Raw genomic sequence first — 20,987 nt, 5'->3', positions numbered from 1 at the left:
CTAAACACATTAGAAAGTTCATATGTGTTCGCTGCAAAAACAAATTTGAATGTTCAGGTTTGTACCAATCGCACCTGGAAAAGTGCAAAGAAACGTTGTTAAAATGTTCCAAGTGTCCAAAGAGCTTCACTCATAATTGTTTGCTTGTTAACCACGTGAAAATACAACATGGCAATCGCGAATGGCGTGGTTTGAAGCACAAAGCTCTCGGATTCAAATGTGAGCCCTGCAAAAGGTACTACAAAAGTTCGATACTCTTGAAACAGCATTTTAACAGAATGCACAACCAAGCCAAATTGAAGCATTGTGTCCATTGCCAAAAGAGTTTCCATTTCACTTCTAATTTGAAAATCCATCTCGCTAAGAAACACAATTTTTTGGAACTTGAATATGAATGTGATGCATGCAAAAAACAGTTCATTTCCAAAAGTTCTCTTTGTAAGCACATCAAGTCAACTCATATCAAATAAACAAGAGTTTAAAATGTGTAGAAAATCTACGGTTTCACTCAAAATGAGAAAACATTTGCTAAAACACACATGGAGTTCAATATGTACTCTCAATTTTATTCCTCTCTGATTTCTTGCGTTTTAATTGATTCAAAGTTGCTCGCAAAGTTTTGATTTTGATGTATAATGCCAATAAAATCATTTCATTGTTAAGACCGTAAACTTAACTATCTTTTCTTTATAACATATATAGATTACTCTCTACTGTATCAACAAACTTCAATAATCACTTTTTTTTAATATTGCAATAATCCTATTATTTTCTCTAAAGACGAGATAAAAAGCAATTTTTTCTATAGTAGGAATTCTGCTCTGGCATTCATTTTAAAGGGTAAATAATAATAATACCATTGTATTGAATATATGACCTTTCCAAGAAAGCAGTTATTGTGGGATATTAACTCAAAAAACGAATGAAAATAATATAATTAAAAAATAATAATTTATTCGCGTAAAGGTATAAAAGGATTGACAGCAATTAATTTAAAAATCTGCATTCATCAAGCGATAATCTTCTTATGAACGTATGAAATTGGCCCGCGCGTCTCCTAGTTGGCCAGGAAACAAGTGGATGGATTCACAGAACGCCAAATTTGTTCCGAAATATTACATAAAAAACTGCAGAGCCGAGTTAAATTAATATAGAGCTGGGAATTTTATTTAAATATCAACGATTTTTTTTCCTCTTTCAATATTGACTCTTGCTGATTATACTACACTGCGAGACAGGGGTGAGAAAATCTCACCCCTAACTTGCTTTTTAGATTTCGCGAAATTCAAAGAGAGATTACAAAAAATGACACTTTTTGACTTTTTGGGTTTTTCGCACATCCAAATCTCAAGTTCTAACCAATAGAATTGCAAAAACTAGCCAACGTTATACTCAGCTTAATTTCCACTAACAAACGAAAGTATTTAGAGGGTGATTACTTGAATACCCTTTCATCCCCATTGCTACAATTTTGATAACATTCCTCTGCAACCGCTCTCTGTTGCATCTTTCAAGCTGTAAGGCAACTTAGGGGCGGAGGGCAGGAACCCCCAAACCCTTCGACTGCACAGAGGAGCTCGATAAAAGTCTAAGAGTGGGTAGTTTTTGTAATTCTGATGCTTATAGAACCCGAGATAGGAGGTGCAAATGAAATTTGAAAAATCCTATTTTCTCGAGTTTTGAAGTGGAATTTTCTGCGATGGGACAACTTTGAAACAAAATTTCTAAATTTCATATAGAAAAAACATTAGGCTAGGATGAGATTTGGTGCGAGAATATTCTATAAACTTTGATCTCAAATTAATCAGACCCGTACTACATCAGGGTCTTAACTTCATCCACGAGACTTAAATAGATAAGTCGAGTTTCACTTTTAAGAGACGCATTTCTGCCACGGCTCCTCGACCCCACAGTCGATTACAATTTTTTGCTGCTAGATATAGAATTAGATAAAAGTTGGATGGAGAACGCGCTTGCTGCAGCGAGCCTCCTTAAGAGTATGCAACACGCAACCAGGCGGTGATAAATCATCATCCGCATTCTTTTCGCCTCGTAATTTAACGCCCTATAGTCGATATTACCAAAAATGCAAGAAACCCTCTGCATTTTAGAATATTTGGTCGTAAAAATGCAGAAATTCTCTTTCGTAAAACCCTCTACTTGGGAACAAGTTTGGAATGCACAGTTGGGATATTTTTACATAAATCTCAAAAATTCTCTGCCATGCAATTCCTGCCACTTGGGAGAAAGGTATTTTTCAAAAAAGCTCATAAAATTAAAAAAACAAACAAACAAAAGTTTCAACGTTAAAAAATTATGCCTGCTATCTCCTACAGTCGGTCTTCTCTTTCTATTAGTACTTTGAGTGCCTCGTCCCGAGACGCAATACCACAGCTCCATGAACAGCGCTCAATCATTGCTGTTTTTTTCGGTGATCTTGACAATTCCTCGAAGTGCAACCAAATTGAGTGATATAAATGTAAATGCCAGTGGTAATTAACCATCTTGCATACTATTATTTACTTAACAGCAGCTAAATTTTATAATTTTCGCCCCCCAGGCCGCCGAATGTCAGCAGTTAAAATATTATTTTTTTTCAATATAACAGCAGCAGAACTAGTGTTTTTGTAACTTAAATATAAGAGTGTAAACAAAATATTGAATGAATCACGCATCTTCTTAAATCAGTGAAAATTACTTGATTTAGATAAATCTATATTTTCTGTCAAAATCGTTTATTAATTTCTATTTCAGCAGGTAGCAGCTGTCTGATGTTTAGCGAATCAGAGGCTTGAAGAGATGAATCCAATTCCAACATTATCTATTTTAAAATGACTCGGGACTTCCTACATACATTAATAATTTTATTTAAGATGATTATTGATGAGTGTTGGGACCATCGTGTGTTTAAAAAGCACGCAACTGTTGAGCTCTGTACGTCCTTTTAATAAAAAATTTAGAAAAACAATCAACAAATTCAGATTTGTGGTGCTGACTAATTATTTTTGCGCTATAAAATGGTAAGGTCTAAAAGCAAATATGTCAAGGCCTTGATTTTTCTCATTAAACAAACGATATTAGAACGAATTAGTAAAAATGTGGGAGCGTCGCACGAAACATTAAAACCCTTCAAACTAGGCAACACCGCATCAGGTGGAAGGTCTCCTCTCCTGAGCCCTGAACCAGCTGTGTTGTTATTTGAGCTGAGAAACGCAGCAGTCGGGAAGAAATCTGGTCCACTTTTGCGCCCAGCAGAACCAACTGCACAGCCTGATCTTCCTGCATCTGCAGAACTGCGACCTTTTCACGAAAAAAGGTCCGCACGGAGAAACAGCCCTTCACATCGCCGCTCAGTTCGCCAACCCTGACGTTTGCCAGTGGCTGATCACGAACAAAGGGGCCGACGTGAGCGCCTCTTGCGGAGGGAGGAGCGACCTGCACCTCGCGGCCACGAACACGCTGCACGAAAAGCAAATAAATCGGCATTTTGCCTCTTTTAAATTGAATTTTAATGAGAAAACATCCTCAGGGAAAGCACAACATACTCTGTTTTTGTCTCAATTTCTTTAATTAGGGGATGATCAGCCGTAGAATTTAAATTTATTTCTTACAATTTACCATTTCCTCACGTCCTTGGCTGTTAATTACTGCACGCGGTGGTTCATTGGTGAGAAAAGGTTTGCTACCAAAACAAGCTCTCAGCTCACCTCTTGCCGTGTTTTCAAAAAAGCAAATAAACGGGGCAAGCAAGCAAATGACGTGTAAATCTGGTAGGTGCCACACGATCACATAAACACTCGGAGGCAGGCTTAAAATACGGCAGAAATAATTTATTGTTCTGATTTAATTAATACGGATCCACTGCGTGGCTTATTTGGGGTTGAGGCACACTTGGCGTTGACATGTAGCTCAACACCTGCTGGAATACGAATCGAGATTTTATGCGAGCGAGATATCCAACTCAAACAGCAAGCGATGCGCGTGCCACTTTAATGAGCTCGTATTATTCCTTCTCCCCCGACCAAGCCGCCTTTTTGTTTAAATACACACACATGGACATTTACCTTAAATTCCTCCCTAAAAGCCACAATTTCGTCTTAGAATCGGCGAAATTACCAAAATTTGAGGATATTTATAACAGAAATTTCTTCAATTAATATTTAGTTGGTTTAAAGTATATTTGTATGCCGCCGATGGTATAACAAATCAATAAAATTTTAGCCCTTTTTCGATCTCATAGATGGCGTAATGAACTTAAAACTAACCCAACTTTGGAGCGGCGCTGCGATCGCCAAGCCACCTTTCTGGAACCTTCCATTCAGGTTCAGGTGGCCCGTCTGAAATGTCGTGTCAAAAGGCACTGTGCTTGATTTGCGAGTGTCCGACTGCGGACGGCGCAGTCCTCGCTGTCCACGTGGACAATGAAAAACTGCAGATTTGGTTCCTCAACGTTTGCGGACACGAGTTGGCAGAGAAAATAGAGGACGAGGACAAAATTTGCTACTTTTGCCTCTGGCAAGCCGAGTGAGTTCAAGAAATTCAAGGAATATTTTTATATTTATTTGAGGAATTTTCCCTTTAAGGTTTCTCTGGAGATTCAATGGAATGTCAGACGATGCATTGGTTTGGTGGAATTTGGATTTGGACAATGCAGCAAGGGAGCTGCGGAAGCATTACTTCGGTAAAAATTATATTTTCTTAATTTTTTTTTCTAATAACTTGTGTTTTTAGAGAGAAATATTGAGCAATGTTGGGTGCAATTGGAGGAGCTCAATCTACCCGAAAGTGAAGAAGATGAAACCGAAAATGATGAGGAAGAATTGGAATCTGAGACACAAAAGAAAAAATGTCTCTATTGTGATAAATTTTATACATTCTCGCACGATTTGTCACGGCATGTTAAGAAATCACACAAAGATGCTATCAGATGCGAAAACCGTAATTGTGCCACATATTTTCACTCAATCGAGGAAAGGGGAAAACACAATGAACAATTCCATGAAAAACCGAGAGAAGTGAAAACATTCAAATGTGATTTTTGTAGCAAGGAATTCACTGGAAATAGTAATATCAACACTCATGTTCGTCACGTCCATCGTGAATTTCCAATCAAGTGCGCTTTCAAAGGCTGCGTTTCGTTTTTCAAAACTAAAATTGAAATGAGGGCTCATTTTGAATCTCTTCACGACACTGATGGTGCGAAAATGATTGATTGTGAATATTGCGAGTACAAAACCTGCAACAAATACGTTTTACAAATACATATTGCCAGAAAACATATGAAGAAAACACTAAAATGTGATGATTGCGGCGAAATGTTCTCAACCAATTGTGATTTATCCCGCCACGTGCAAAAAGTGCACACGTTAACGCGGTGCCGAATTTGTAAATTAGATGTTTCGGTCGGTTATTACACTAAACACATTAGAAAGTTCATATGTGTTCGCTGCAAAAACAAATTTGAATGTTCAGGTTTGTACCAATTGCACCTGAAAAAGTGCAGAGAAACTTTGTTGAAATGTTCCAAGTGTCCACAGAGCTTTAAATTGCCTTCTTTGCTTGTATACCACATGAAAAGACAACATGGAAATCGCGAATGGCGTGGTTTGAAGCACAAAGCTCTTGGATTCAAGTGCGGACCCTGCAAAAGGTACTATAAAAGTGCGAATATCTTGAAACAGCATTCTTACAGGATGCACAACCAAGCCAAATTGAAGCACTGTGCCCACTGCCCAAAGAGTTTCCTTTTCACTACTAATTTGATTAACCATCTCGCTAAGAAACACAATTTATTGGAGCTTGAATTTGAATGTGATGCATGTAAAAAACAGTTCATTTCCAAACGTTCACTTTGCAAGCACATCAGGACAATTCATTTTAAATGCACGAAAAATTAAAATGTGTTGAAAATCTACGCTTTCACTCAAATGAGAAAACATTTGTTTCAAATTCACGGAGTTCAATAAATGTTGTCATTTCCTTCTGAAGTATCGCATTGTAATTGAATTCAATAGTTGCTCACATTATTTTGATGTTGATGTTATAGTATAATAAGCCAATAAAATCATACAATTGTTGAGACCGTAAACTAATTGTTTTTCTTTATTTGAATACACTCTACTTTTTCAACAAAATTCAACGCTCTGATCCTCAAATAACTGGTTTTTTAGTACTTCGACATTCCCTTTTTGAAACAAATTTTGGTGTCTAAAATCCAGATAAAAAGCAATTTTCTTTACGCATATATGCGGCTTTGTTGTTAATTTTAAATTGTACGTAGTACATTATTTGTATTAAATAAACGCTAAATCTTGTTCAAAACATTATCACAGAATAAGACAACTAAGCCCGGTCCACGGCAGAGAACTCGTGGACCTGTTCGTCTCGAAAGGGCTCTGCGTGGAGAAAAGAGACAGGAGAGGCCTTTTGCCGCTGCACCACGCCCTCAGGGTGAAAAACCTGGAGGCCGCCAAGGAGCTGTTGCAGCACCTACACAGCAGAAAGGTGAAAAGTTGAATTAGCCTCCTTCTTTGGCATAAGGCAGAAACTCAATGGGGCCTTGCGAGTGAGAGTAAGAGAAACATACGACGCCACTCATCAAGGTCAACGGCGCTGAGAAGCCGCGGCTGAATGGGCCCGGCCGAATCTATCTGCTGTCAGTCGGTGCTCGATCGCTGTCAATGAACAAAACGATCTCACTTTCGCTCATTGTCAGCAACAGGCATTAATCCTCGCGGTAAGCGCATGCTCTCATTGAATTAAAATATTATTTTTATATTTAGTTTATTTAATTAGAGGACCTCGTGAGTACCTCACGATTTAAAATGATTAAAATATAGTTTTAAATAAATAATGTGAAGAAGTCAAGCCTTAAAGTAAGTCGTTTAGAAGTTCTTCACTGTAATTTGTATTTCAACAGATTCTTAGTCGTGGCGCAGTGAATTTTTAACAAACGAAATCTGACATTGGATTTATTTTCTTCTCAACTCTGAACAACCGTAAGAGTCACATTCTTGAAATTAAACTCGCATAATAAAGACTTGCGTAGGCCATGTGCGCGATAAAAGGGTTCAGCACCGATTGCATGCCATATGACCCGCACCAGTTCGCCTGATAAAGCGTATTTGATTTACGCCGCAATTTTTCCTCGTACATAAATTGCACCTCAAATGAACTGAAAATTATTTTGCGTGGTGTTTTTATTATTTCGTTGGTGCACGGAATTTTAATTGCTCGAATTTGTACTGAATTCCAGCTTTGAATGATATGTCAGAGCATTTTAATGAAAGGTCCTTTCTTGCAGACTCCGGAAACCACTGACAGTTTTTGTATCTACGTGCACATACATACAATGGAATGAGCTGTGACACGTACGTGTTTTAGCTTCATTTTAATTTATTTCCTTACTCTGTCTGCTAGTTGAAATACTTCTCACAGAAAAAGCATGCGGCCATGTGGGAAAAAGGCGGAAAAATAATTCAAATCCTGGGCTTTCCACTGACGCTATTGCACACCGCATACAATTTAATCTCAATCATGCAGCTGCCTCGATTAATTTTCAAACTCGTTTAGTTAGTATAGCGTTAAATTATTTGTATTTAATCTCGCCTTTGGTGCAACGGAAATGTGATAAAGAGCTGCGTTTTGATTTTTTTTTTGTGTTAAAAGCTGCTCTTTTTACTCCAGCGCTCGCAAGCCAGGCGCGGTGGGGCCTGGAGTAGGGACATCTGACATTTCAGGAAATTATTGCCGAAAACTCATAGGTTGAGCAGACACAAAAATACTGATGTAAATTACATTTTGGTGATTCCAGAATTAATAAGGAAAAAATACTGTTCAACAGTTACTCTCTAAAATACTTCCTGACTGATTTGTGTAAACTTGATTGGTGCTTTTAATGATATCATTATCACCGACAAAGCCACCCGGTACAAGTTTTGCTCGCTTTGTTCCTTGTTTTTCTGTTTCAGTGCAGGTTTCACTCGTCACTGGGAGAGATCTAAAATGTTAGGGCGGTTCGCCGTCGCGGTATTTCTTTTGCTTTTAGCAAAAGGTGGGTCGTGACTTAAAACAGTTTGGTACATTTCAAAAATTTGCAAATTTGTTAGAATTCGAAAGTGCGGATGGATATGCGTTCCCCATTCGGAAAAGAGGTTTTGTGACTGCTTGCGTCTCAGACGAAACACCTATTGCGTTCGTGAAGGATTTCCATGTCCAAAACGGTAAGTGTTAAATTTTGTGACATTTTATTAGTTGTTTTATACGTTAATTCAAATTTAACGGAGCTTCTTAGACAGAATTTCAAATAATGAGGACAAAAGATTGATAAAATTTGATTCAAAGCGTATGTGAGCTCATTCGACCTTGTATACACCTTTGCTTTTCACTTATTATACACTTATTACAAGCGCTTCGCACTTGAGCTCCGATGTTCCTATTAACTCGGGGCGGGGGCCAACTCGGAGTCGCCCCCGATAGGGGTCGCGGGCGGCGACCGCCGGGCGGCGGCGTGCCGGCGCCTGCGGCGCCAGAAACGCACTCTAAATGCGACGAAGGAAGCGAAATGAGTCGTTGCGGCCGGCTGAATCGCGCACTAAAAGTGCTCAGGGTGGGCGACCTGAGGAAGGTTGGGGGTTGGAAGTGCGGCTGGTTGACGCAAAGCAGCGTCAAACTTGCTGGAAAACGCCAAAATCGCGATTAAATTCGGCCTGCGGAAGGGTCTCAGGTCGGGGGACCCTGGGAAAGGTCGTTTGGGCACGCCAGGTTGGAGCGCTCGGCGGGCGCTTTCGAATGTGGGGTCGCGGTCGTCGCTGCGGCAAATATTCGAATTTTGGCAAAAAAATAAATGTGTGTGGCTCGGTGCCGCACAGCACGATACATCTGCCGTGCACGCGATTTGCACACCAAAAACCGAAAATCGCTTATAAAATGAATTTGGAAAGAGTTAGACCGCTCAAAATTTGTTTTCAGACCCCCGCGCACTTATTCGTGGGTATGCGATGGTCAAATTCGAGATTAAATGCGCGGCGGCTCCGCGGCGGCGCCGCGCGTATTTTTAGCCTGTCCATTTGCGTGCACGGCAAATCGCGGATTTTCAATGCTTCGCCGTGATTCGCCTATGGGCCGGATTTCCGCGAAAATCGGTTTGCAGGGACTGTTGGCCGGGCGGAAGAGCGTGGTACAGTAATCGCGGCCCAAAAGAATTTTTTTCTGCCCGAAATCCGAATTCTAAATTCCCATGTTAAGCTTTTGGGCGGCGAAAAATCGTTCCGCGCCGCCTAAAACTCGCTGGGAAGTCTTAGGATGGGCGAAATTGATTTTTGATGGGGTTTTTAGATTTTTAGCTTTCCATGTCTCGGGCCGTGTTAACCTAATGGCAGCTTCGATTTTTGCCTGTTTTTAACCCTTTCGGCCCTTCCACCTTCCGCGCGGTTCGAGCAGGATGGCAAACCCGCACATCAAAATGAAGCTAATTGCAACCTCTTTCGAATGAGTGGTCGCGGTGGGCCGTTGGACGTCGCGGGCCTCCGCGGGGGCTCCTCAAAAAAAAATTATTGTCTAAACCACGTTTTTCGGCCTTTGGAATTTTATATCTCGGCACCTATGGGAGTTGCGGCCCAAAACCGGTGTTGGCTAAACTCGGGGTTAAATTCTAAAGGCGATGGTGCCAATTTCAACCCCCCATCTTTATCGCACCCCCCGCTACCCCGGAAAAACCCTGGAAAATGCCTCTTTTAGTTTTATTTTTTTAAATTCGCCAACAATTTTCCTCCTCTGTCAACTATCTTGGCGTGACATTCCAAACGTCTGGAACTTGCTTTTCAAATCATCTGGATAAGAGAGTTAAAGCGTCAATTTTTGCAACATCTAAAATTAAAAACCTTTCAAAATCGTCTATTTCCACTGCAAAAAAGTTATTTAACTTGGCAATTTCTCCTGTAGCTTCGTATGGTATAGAAGCAATTTGGTCTCATTTATCTCTGAATGATCTTAACAAGTTGGAATGTGCTAAATCTAGATTCTTTAAAAAAGCCCTCAGCGTAGACAAGAGAATGAAATCCAGATTTGTCTATGAATTGGTTCAGACTGATTATTTTGTTAATGACCTTAAATCTAAATACTCTCTTCCCTCTACAATTGCCTATGAGAAGTTTTTGAATAACATGAATGTTAAACGACAATCTATTGACCCAAAATTTTTTGAAACCCCTGCTATGTGTAATTTGGATTGGACTAATACAAATTCGCCTATAGCAGGAATCTCGGGTTTCTCCGTTGTTTCCGCGTTTGTTGGTGTACTGTTTACTTCCGTCAGCAAATCAATATAATCGACTATAATTTATTGTAACAGACGCTGTGTCCCCCACCTTTAAAAAGAAATTTGGGAAGCTTTTATCTCTAATCTACAATAACCAAATCAAGGGTATCTCACGACTGAGAAACAAATAATTTTTCTCAAGTTTCTCATTATATGAAACAACAGTTTATCAAAGATTTCAATTCCTCTTGGCGCGATCTTTCCAACGATCACCATAGAAATATTTAAAGAAGACAATGAGCAAGAAAGCTGACAAAAGGGAATATCGTACGCATATAGTGTCCGGAACGGCACCGCCGAAATCAGTGATCCGAAAACTAAAAGGGGCGCTGCTCGGCGCCTAATTGACCCTTTAGCCTGAAACCGGCTAAGGATATCGTAGAGAATTTAGAATCCAACATTGGGCTGAAATTTTTTATTTTACTGTTGTTTTACAATAATTTTTATTTTTAATTTTTTTGAATTCTCAAAGTCAAAAAACACATCTGATTCATGTTGAATTCATCCCAAAGATATAGACTGTCGTTTTTGCGAATATTGTTTATTTTTTGCAACTGCATGAAAATGTCAAACTATATTAAAACTCGCACAGCACTCTGAATTGGAATTTAATTATTTAAATTTTCACTGGAGAGTGGAAGTGGAAGCAGGTGTAGCTACTTTTCAAAACGTACATATGTAATAGATGACACAACAGTCGATGTCGTGGATTTAAGTGGCAATAGTATTCAACTTGTCGAACACGATTGCAACTTGGTGCAAAAAGAAGGCTGCAAAAAGTGGAACCTCAAGGAATGGATCAAGGAATCGAACGTACAGGACTCGATCGACCAATACTCAATGGTCACCGATTACCGCTGGAATGGTAAATAATTCTTTTTTCAGGTATATTAGGATTTCAACCTGTTAATTTTAGATTTGCCAATTAAATTTACAACGGGAGTATTCAAGGAAAAAATAAAGATACCAAATAACCATAATTTCAATATGCATTTTTCGATTCTGACACACGACTCGGCGCAATTCCTTGTCACGAACGATCCAACTTTAGACAACGGAATCAACGCTGTTATTGATGGATGGGGATATCTGCATAAGTCTGTACTCAGATATTGCCCAAAAATTAATGGTACTCTATCACACGATGGACAATTTTATGCATCATGTGAGGGAAACCTGATGGAAAAAAGGGTTGGTATTTTCATCAAACAAATTACTAATTTGACGGTGATGCACAATTTTTACAGGACTATCCTGTTCTCCGCGCAGGGCGAAAATGGGCACATGCCACACTAGAAATACAATTCGACAAACCCAATGAAATCGATTTGTCGTTTTTAGAGGACCACATTAGTATTAAGGTTTCTTCAGCAAGGTTTGAATAATATTCTTTCTTTCAATTTGTGATTATCAATTCTTTGGTGAGTTTAAGGGTGATTCTCGCTAGAGTTCTAAGCCAAGAGTTATAAAATAAATTGGATTATGATATGAAGTGCAATTGAATAGGCATAATATAAGGGATCTCGACTAACAAAGAATAAGTTTTGATAATAAATATATCCCCCTCCCCCCCAAAAAAATTAATATTATTTCTAGTCCCCCACTGCCTAGTTTAAGTTTATTTAAATATATTTTGATATGTATTTTACGTTGACAATTTATTACATCATTTTCTTTTACATTCACTTGTTAATTATATATCCCACAGCTTTTTATTCACAACATTTTATATATATTTAATGGAATATAAAATATAGCACTGTTAAGCTTATCTTCAAGTTTCTATTCTTGCAGCGCCAGTCTAGGAAACAACGATTACTACGTTTCAATTAGGATTACGAATAGTAAGAGAGGATTTTTCAAAAGTCATAAGTGTAAGTAAATAGTTATTTTTCTTTCAAAGTCTAGTAAATTACGATATTGCATGTACTTATTAAGAATCATTGGACCAATTTTTTTCAATGCAAGTTCCATTATAGATTTCCCTAATAAAATAAACAGTGAATTTGAGGTTAATTACCATACCAGCTGAGGTACAAACCATACATTTTAGACACGCATTAAATTGGAAAAAATCTTTAGATTCCATTATACGACCAAAAACAGCTTCAAGTTCGATGGAAGTGCAACTGGAGGAAGATTCGACCAGCTCGTTTTGCGTAGACGTCGTGTTTTTAACAAATGAAAGTATATTTTATAGCAACACAATATTCTCGGTTGGAGTCATGAACGCAATAGGATCAAATATATTTAATAAAACAGTTCAATCAACGGATAATTATTTGAAATGGACCACGGAGAGATTTGAAAAATGGGATGTCATACTGAAAAAGGGTTGGAAAATCAAATTGACTGCACATGATGAATCACTTGTCATTGGAGGGGTGAAATTCTGCAAAAAAGGTGAGTTTCCAGAGTGTTTGAGTTTATTTGTACTCACAGTATCTGGACACAGGAGACTTGGTCACTAAGACTAAAATGGTCAATGCGACTAACTGCTATCCATTAGTGCAACGAGCGGAAAACCAGACTGCAGACAAAAATGATTACAATCGACGTATGTTATTTACAATTCCAAACTTTCTATTAATTTGTATTTGTTTAATAATTTTTATTTACAGTTCTGTATCAGCTCGGTGAATGCAAGGTATTCGGAGGAAATTGTGAAGGATACAAATTGTGCCACAGTCAAGATAATTGTACATGTTTTGCTGGATATCAAGGTGAAACCTGTACTTGTAAGTCATGAACAGTTTAAAACGCGGCATTTTCATGTAGACAATAACAGTTGCTGCATGAGATAACAGCGAAATATTTAAGATATTTACGCTTTTAAGCTTCTGCTCGTGTAGAACAAGTAACAAAAATTGTTCCTAAGAGTAATCAAAACGTCTTGGGCCATTTTCTTTATTGAAGGGAAACGAGACAAAAGGCATATTTTTTCTGTGATTGTTGAGCTAAACTGAACCAAAATTTTCATTGAATGGGACAGTGTGTAAGAAGAAAATTTAATTTTCAGCTTGTCAGGTGCACAATTTTGGAATAAACTGTGCCGACACTACCAAAAAACGTTGTTCTGATAACAAAGTTAATTACGTTGATGGAAATTGCTTGAAGGGATGCGCAGTTGGATATCAACCCCCGCAGTGTGAATCAGGTACGAAAATAAACATATCACTTTTCTACAACTCTCCTTGTAATTTACAATAGAGACAAGTTGCTCCTGTCCCTTGGGCCCTTCGGGCATGTGTCCGTCGAGGCGGCGAAATTGACCAAAAGACTCAAATTTAAGCTATGGCACCGGCAAAACCGCACCAAAACAGTCCCGACCCATATCAAGTCATGTGACCTGAGCGGGTATTCCAAGTAAAATTCCAATGAAACCTTTCCGATGAGAGTTTATGGTCGCCGAATAGACGAGCGGCAGAATTTTGAGAAAAATAGAACCATTATCGTGTTGAGCATTTCGCGTCGCGAAGGCTAAAGAAGCGTAAATATTAATTTTAATTTTTCTCTTGTGCACGGAAAAGCCGGCCCAACGCCCGTATGCTCGTTGCAGCTCCGGGTTTTTAAACCGCAAACTGCATGTTATAAATTTTGCGCTTTTGCGGCGTGAAACCGAAATGTTCGGCGTCGAAACAGCAGAAATGGGCCGCCGACGAGGGGGGCGTAACAAGGGGAATACAATATGGTGGCGTGGACACGGCACTGCTCCCCGCTCATAGGGGGCGTGGTGCACCACCATATTGTATTCCCTCGGTTACGCCTCCCTCTTCGGCAACCGATTTCTGCTGTTTCGACGCCGAACATTTCGGTTTCACGCTCATCATAAAATCGGCAAAAATATCTAGTATTAATACCAAAACTTGGTCGAAGAATAATATTCCTATCTCCTCGTCAGGGTGTCAAATAAAAAATTCGATCATTTATTGCATTCCTGATATTTTTTAAGGAAATTGACCAGTTGTATAAACCCTTACAATGTTCGAAGTGGCCAACAGAAGATGGCGCCAACGCATATACTTCCGTAAAAATTAGTTAAGTTTTAAGGCACTTCCGCTGTGATTTCAGACTCATTCTTCACTTAAAATATTTTCTTTTGACGTGCTGAAAACCAAAATCGGATCAGCCAATCGGCGTAGAATCGTGAAAAACTATTTTTAGAAATAAAAAAATATTCTGCGGCAAATGGCTGGACTGATTTCGGTTTTCAGCACGTCAAAAGAAAATATTTTAAGTGAAGAATGCTCAGTGACAGGATTGAGTCTGAAATCGCAGTGAAAGTACCTTAAAAATAATTATTTAGTAACGTATACGGTCGCGCCAACTGTTGGCGGCTTCGAACACTAAGGATTTATACAACTGGTGAAATGCACAAAACTATTTCGCGGTTTTTTAATGCATAAAACCGCAGTAATCGCACCCGCATACATTCAACCCGCAACCGCACCGCACCCACCGAAAATGACTAAAAATTAAACCAACCCGCCCTGCGGTGCGGTTAGCCGCGAGTTTCAACCCGCACTTTTACACCCGTGCAGGGCTGTAATATCAACCTCCAAAGTGCGAAAAAAGTTTTTTCTCTTTGATTAAAAAAAATGTTCTATTATTTAGTAGCTCTAATTTCAAACCAAATTTTTGTTTGGATTTTTTATCTTCTATATCGACATTTTTAAAGTATTCTAATTTCTGATAAGTGTCATCGATTCTGGAATGAGAATTTCTCTGTTTAATTTATTTGTATTTTCATTTACCATCCTAATCACGTTAAAATTTTAAAAAAGAACTAAAATTTTTGCTGATTTTTGAAATAAAATTTATTTTAGAATGCAAGGGCAGGAGATTTGGACGAAATTGTGCTTCCACTTCCTGGAAACATTGTTCTGATGACAAATTCGATAACGTTGACGGAACCTGCGAATGGGGATGTAAAGTTGGATATCAACCCCCGCTGTGTGACAAAGGTTTGTTTATTTAATTAAAAATTATATCTGAAGTATTTAATTAAGATTAAACGGTGAATTATAAAAAAAGCGTTAAAGCAAAATTTAACCCCTCTGATAAACCGATACTGAAATCTCCATGCATGATCTTATAGTTAAATTGAAATATATGCTTATTAAATAAAAAAATCATCATTCAAACTCTCATTTTCTTTTCCTTCAAATACTAATTCTAATTATCTTTGACTAGAGTGCAGTGGAAAAGGGTTCGGCCAAGACTGCTCTGAAACTTCGTCTCGAGTCTGTCTCGATGGAAAACACTCTCCGATAAACGGACGTTGCACCCAGGGTTGCGCTTATGGATACAAACCTCCAAATTGCACTGAAAGTATTAATAAAATATATTTAAAATAACAAGCATGCAAATTAAAAAAATCTAGAATGCCAAGGCAACAAATATGGAAAAAATTGTACCTCCACATCGATGAAGCATTGTTTTGAAGATATATTTAATCACGTCGACGGAAACTGTTTAAAAGGATGCGCAGTTGGATATCAACCTCCAGAATGTGACATACATGAATCAAACAAACAGAGCAATGTTCTGATTGCAATTCTCATTATTGTGCCACTGATTTTCGTACTTCTCGCTTTAATCGGGGCTTGGATTTATTTCAAGAAAAGCAGAAAACCCCAACAAATCGTTCCAGAAGCCACAGTACAATTTACAAATGCATCTGAAACTCTCACTACCGATTTAGCGCCATTGGTCGAAGAAAATCGTGGCGACGGACCAATTTATGATGTGCCTTTCGATGCATCGCAGGTCGAACAATACTTGCAATCAGCATTTATGAACAATTTTCTTCACGAGGAATTTAAGGTACAATGCACTTCGATTCTGGGAGATTCTAAGCATATATGTATTTCAGAAATTCCCTCGGGGCCAAACGCAACCGTGGGAAGTTGGAACCAAACCAGAAAATACGAAAAAGAATCGTTATAATGATTTGTCCGCGTATGACTCTTCCCGAGTGAAACTGGACCTTCTCCCTGGCGACGAACACTCTGACTACATCAATGCCAACTACGTTGACGTATTATTTTCCTTGCATTATAGGTTCCATTTTTTAAAATTAAATATAAAGGGATTCGAACGACCAAAGACGTACATTGCGAGTCAAGGGCCAATGGCGAGCACCGTTGATGACTTTTGGAGAATGGTGTGGCAGGAACAAGTGTCCTTGATCGTGATGCTTACAAATCTTACTGAGGATGAAAAAGTAAAAATATTTATTCTTTAATAGTTTGGTTACTATAAATGTTTGTTTAAGGTTAAATGCGAAAAATACTGGCCCGACGCCGACCAGGAAGGAAAATTTGGCCGTTTGACTGTTCGCAATATTGGAGAGGAGATCAACGCCGATTATGTTTCAAGAGATCTTTTAGTTATTCGCGAAAAAACAAAGAAAATCGTAAAATATTTTATATCCTTTTAATTGTTCTACATTGAATAAGTCTCATAAAAATACGGGATGAAATTTTAACCAATATATTTTTTGATTATCACACCATATGTAGGTTCAGCAATTGCACTACACAAATTGGCCCAATCACGGAGTACCACTCTATCCGCAGTCGATAGCAATTTTCATGGAAAAAATAACTCACCGCAACGAATTGGCCCCGATATTGGTGCACTGCAGGTATTTCCTTTAAAATTAAACATTTCCAAACATCTCTCGCGTGTTTTGATCTTGTAGTGCTGGAGTTGGAAGAACCGGCACTGTGATATTGATTGACGCATGCCTTAAAATGGTTCGTTCGCGCGGTCAACTCGATGTCGTCAGCATTTTCTCGCAGATGAGGAAACAGAGAGCCAATCTGGTTGACACCTTGGTAAAATTTTAAGTTTTAACTAAGCAAAAATAAATCCCTACATATATCCACAGGAACAATTTGAATTTGTGCACCTGGTTCTCTTGGAGAGCTTATTGAACCCAAAGTTTGAAATCAACTGCGAGAATTTTACTGAAGAATACAAACATCTGAAGGTAACTGTAACTTTATGAAGTGAAATGTTTTTATTTATTTTTTAAAGAAACAAGCTGTTTTACTATTTTGTAACTGAAACTGATAAAATCAAAATTTAATTTCAAATACATTTTTATAAGCGCAAACTGTAAAAATCATGATACGCAAATTTTGTAATTAATGCTGAATTTTCAAACTCTCACGTTACATAGTCAAAAAGCAACAAGAATATAAAAAAGAATTTGGAATTGCTCACGGATATTTGCAACAAAGACTTCCAAAGGACGGATAAACCGGCTGAGATTGAAGCCAACAAGTGCAGATACCCTGATTTCATTTCAAGTAAAAATACAAAAATTATTTCTGCTAATTATACTTTAATTCGTAACACGTGTTACATTTTTTTTCTTCAGCATCGAGCGCCATAGTTTCGCTCTTCCCCTACGGAAATGTTAATTTGGTTAATTTGATTTTTGTATTATTTAAATTGAATTATCGCTAAATGTAGGGGGATTTCCTTCCCACAAAAGAACGCAAGCTTGTCTTCGATGAAATTGAGGTCGTTTTGGATGACATCGACGAAGGAAAACACGCAAAAAGCTATGAAATCACCATGAATGCAGTAAAACAGCTATTTTGCTTAAAAAATTTGCTGCAATGAAACATTTCTAATTTTTATTTTGGAATCTGCAAGAAAGTAAGTGTGAAATTCGCCTTACTTGGTTGGAAATCGGACGTAGACGCTCCACCAAACCTGGAATCGGTCATCGAAATCTGGGAAGATTTAAAAATCTTCGGCGGGAATGACATCGTTACGATTGCCTGCCAGTGAGTTTTTTATTATTCTATGAGTTGTTTCATGAATTTTAACCACCCAAATCGCAGCGATGGAGTGACAGCCAGCGGCCTTTTCCTCGGAATCGGCTTTGTAATCGAAAAAATCAAGATGGAACAAAAGGTTGACGTCGGTCTGGCCGTGCGAGCCCTGAGAAAGGCAAAACCGGCGTTCATTTCTTCAGAAGTACGAATTTTCTTGCGGTGTTTATCTAAAAATTAATTGATTTACTTACAGATGCAATTTGGTCTTCTGTACAAAGCTGCCAAATTCTATTTGAGCTCCTTCGAAATAAAAAATTTCAAATAGGAATAGACATTTGACAAATGAAACTTATTACTGCCTTTGATTTACTTTGACGATACTAATAATATTAACTGAAGTTAATTAATGTAAACAACATTTATTTGAGTTGTTGATAACAAGATATAGACATGTATCAGCGCTTGTGAAACTAACACCATTTATTTAGCCATGATCTAACACTTTTGAAGCTTTGTTAAACTCTATTGTTTTAATTTCCCATAGTGTGTGTATTCAATTTAAGATATTTGGAATTAAAATAAATTTTTCAAGTGTGTAAGTGAGCTTTTATCTCAAACTTCAAATCCTCTAAAAAAACGCAATTAAATGAGTTTTTATGTATTCAATTAAAAATGCATAAAAAGACTGATAGCCACTGCGCCGCTGATCAGATCGATCTTGCGGGTCGCATATGATTCCAGTGAATGAAGATGTTAAATACACATACAAGTATTAACATTTAAACATTGATAATTAAAAAATAGAACGCTTCAACTCTTTATAAATTAATACACAACAAATTTTGTGAGCCAAAATTCGAAAAAAATCTAATACATAATGGCGTTTGCATCAGTTGGTCATCGACAAAGCCAAAGATGATAAAAAATATCGAAGAACTGGTGCTGCTGGACGACATGGAGGAATTGAAGAATGTAAAGTGCAGCATGGACAGAGCGCTGCTGGAGGAATTCGGAAAGTTGAAGCGACTGCGCGTGCTGGTGGTGAGCACGAGCCGCTCTGCTTCAACGCGCACGAATTGCAGCAACTCGGCAGAGTCTCCCCAGCCTCCGATTTCTGCTGTTCCACTCGTAACTCGTGACCATAGACCAGCATCTCAGTCTCTCCCATTTTTCTTTACTCTCTGGACGCCGATTTAACGTTAAGCATGGAATTCGCGTCCTGTTGCATTTTAATAAATACAATTAGAAAAATAACGGATTTTTTGTGGTTACCTATTACTTTTTCGCGCTATAAAATGGAAATGTCTAAAAGCAAATAATTCAGAGCCTTGATTTTTCTTATTAAATACACGATATTAGAACGAATTAGTGAAAAGGTGGGAGAGTCGCACGAAACCTTAAAACCCTTCAAACTAGGCAACGCCGCATCAGGTGGAAGGTCTCCTCTCCTGAGCCTCAGCCCTGAGCCAGCTGTGTTGTTATTTGAGCTGAGAAGTGCAGCAGTCGGGGGGAAACCTGGTCCATTTTTGCGCCCTTTTTCACGAAAAAAGGTCCGCACGGAGAAACAGCCCTTCACATCGCCGCTCACAATCAGTTCGCCAACCCTGACGTTTGCCAGTGGCTGATCACGAAAAAAGGAGCCGACGTGAGCGCCTCTTGCGGAGGGTGGAGCGTCCTGCACCTCGCGGCCACAAACACGCTGCACGGAAAGCAAATAATTCGGCATTTTGCCTCTTTTAAAATGAATTTAATGAGAAAACATCCTCAGGGAAAGCACATAGGTTCTGTTTTTGTCTCAATTTCTTTAATTAGGGGATGAGCAGCCGTAGAATTTAAATTTATTTCTTACAATTTACCATTTCCTCAAGTTATTGGCAGTTAATTACCGCAAGCGGCGATTCATTGGTGAGAAAGGTTTGCGACCAAAACAAGCTCACAGCTCACCTCTTGCCGTGTTTTCAAAAAAGCAAATAAACGGGGCAAACAAGCAAATGAAGTGTAATTCTGGGGGGCGGCGCGCGACGACAAACACTCGGAGGCAGGATTAAACTATAGTAGAAATAATTTATTGTTCTGTTTTAATTAATTCGGATTCACCACGTGGCTAATTTGGAGTCGAGGCACACTCGACGTTGGCAGGAAGCACGACACTTGCTGGAATACGAATCGAGATTTTATGCGAGCGAGATATCCAACTCAAGCAGTAAGCGATGCGCGTGCCACTCTAATGAGCTCGGATTATTCCTTCTCCACCGACCAATCCACCTTTTTGTTTAAATACACAAACATGGACATTTACCTTAAATTCCTCCCTAAAAGCCACAATTTCGTCTTAGAATCGGTGAAATTACCAAAATTTGAGGATTTTTACTACAAATTTTTCTTCAATTAATCTTTAGTTGGTTTAAAATATATTTGTATGCCGCCGATGGCATAACAAATCAATCAAATTTTAGCCCTTTTTCGCTCTCATAGATGGCGTAATGAACTTAAAACTAACCCACCTTTGGATGAGCGGCGCTGCGATCACCTAACCCCCTTTCTGGAACCTTCCATTCAGGTTCAGGTGGTCTGTCTGAAATGTCGTGTCAAAAGGCGCTGTGCTTGATTTGCGAGTGTCCAACGGCGGATGGCGCTGTTCTCGCTGTCCACGTGGACAAGGAAAAACTGCAGACTTGGTTCCTCAACGTTTGCGGACACGAGTTGGCCGATGAAGTCGAGGATGATGACCTGATTTGCTACTTTTGCCTTTGGCACGCCGAGTGAGTTTTAAGGAATTCAGAATTTTTTTATTTGAGGAATTTTCCCTTTAAGGTTTCTCTGGAGATTCAACGGAATGTCAAACGATGCATTGGTTTGGTGGAATTTGGATT

General features: G+C 38.7%; 1 protein-coding gene across 1 annotated transcript; it reads left to right on the top strand.

The window, feature by feature from the left end:
* Positions 1-7,975: 7,975 nt before the first annotated feature.
* LOC135942876 (uncharacterized) lies at positions 7,976-18,698 on the top strand. Its single transcript, XM_065489215.1, has 24 exons — positions 7,976-8,053; positions 8,109-8,222; positions 11,004-11,183; positions 11,235-11,509; positions 11,566-11,693; positions 12,113-12,192; positions 12,401-12,721; positions 12,774-12,875; positions 12,940-13,056; positions 13,338-13,475; positions 15,145-15,282; positions 15,512-15,649; positions 15,702-16,144; positions 16,194-16,358; positions 16,410-16,544; positions 16,596-16,736; positions 16,843-16,967; positions 17,025-17,160; positions 17,214-17,315; positions 17,508-17,637; positions 17,804-17,917; positions 17,990-18,123; positions 18,181-18,316; positions 18,368-18,698. Exons 1-21 carry the CDS (start codon positions 8,005-8,007, stop codon positions 17,845-17,847), a joined length of 3,201 nt encoding a protein of 1,066 aa, XP_065345287.1. The 5' UTR covers positions 7,976-8,004; the 3' UTR covers positions 17,848-17,917; positions 17,990-18,123; positions 18,181-18,316; positions 18,368-18,698.
* Positions 18,699-20,987: the final 2,289 nt, after the last annotated feature.

Source organism: Cloeon dipterum, chromosome 4, assembly GCF_949628265.1.
Source record: "Cloeon dipterum chromosome 4, ieCloDipt1.1, whole genome shotgun sequence".
NCBI lineage: Eukaryota > Metazoa > Arthropoda > Insecta > Ephemeroptera > Baetidae > Cloeon > Cloeon dipterum.
The sequence above is the reverse complement of the archived record's forward strand: the minus strand, read 5'-3'. Positions and strand labels throughout refer to the sequence as shown.

Coding starts and splice junctions, on each gene's coding strand:
- LOC135942876 (XM_065489215.1), top strand. CDS start 8,005: ATGTTAGGGCGGTTCGCCGTCGCGGTATTTCTTTTGCTTTTAGCAAAA. Junction 8,223..11,003: donor GGATTTCCATGTCCAAAACG/GTAAGTGTTAAA, acceptor CATATGTAATAG/ATGACACAACAGTCGATGTC. Junction 13,057..13,337: donor TCAAGGTGAAACCTGTACTT/GTAAGTCATGAA, acceptor TTTAATTTTCAG/CTTGTCAGGTGCACAATTTT.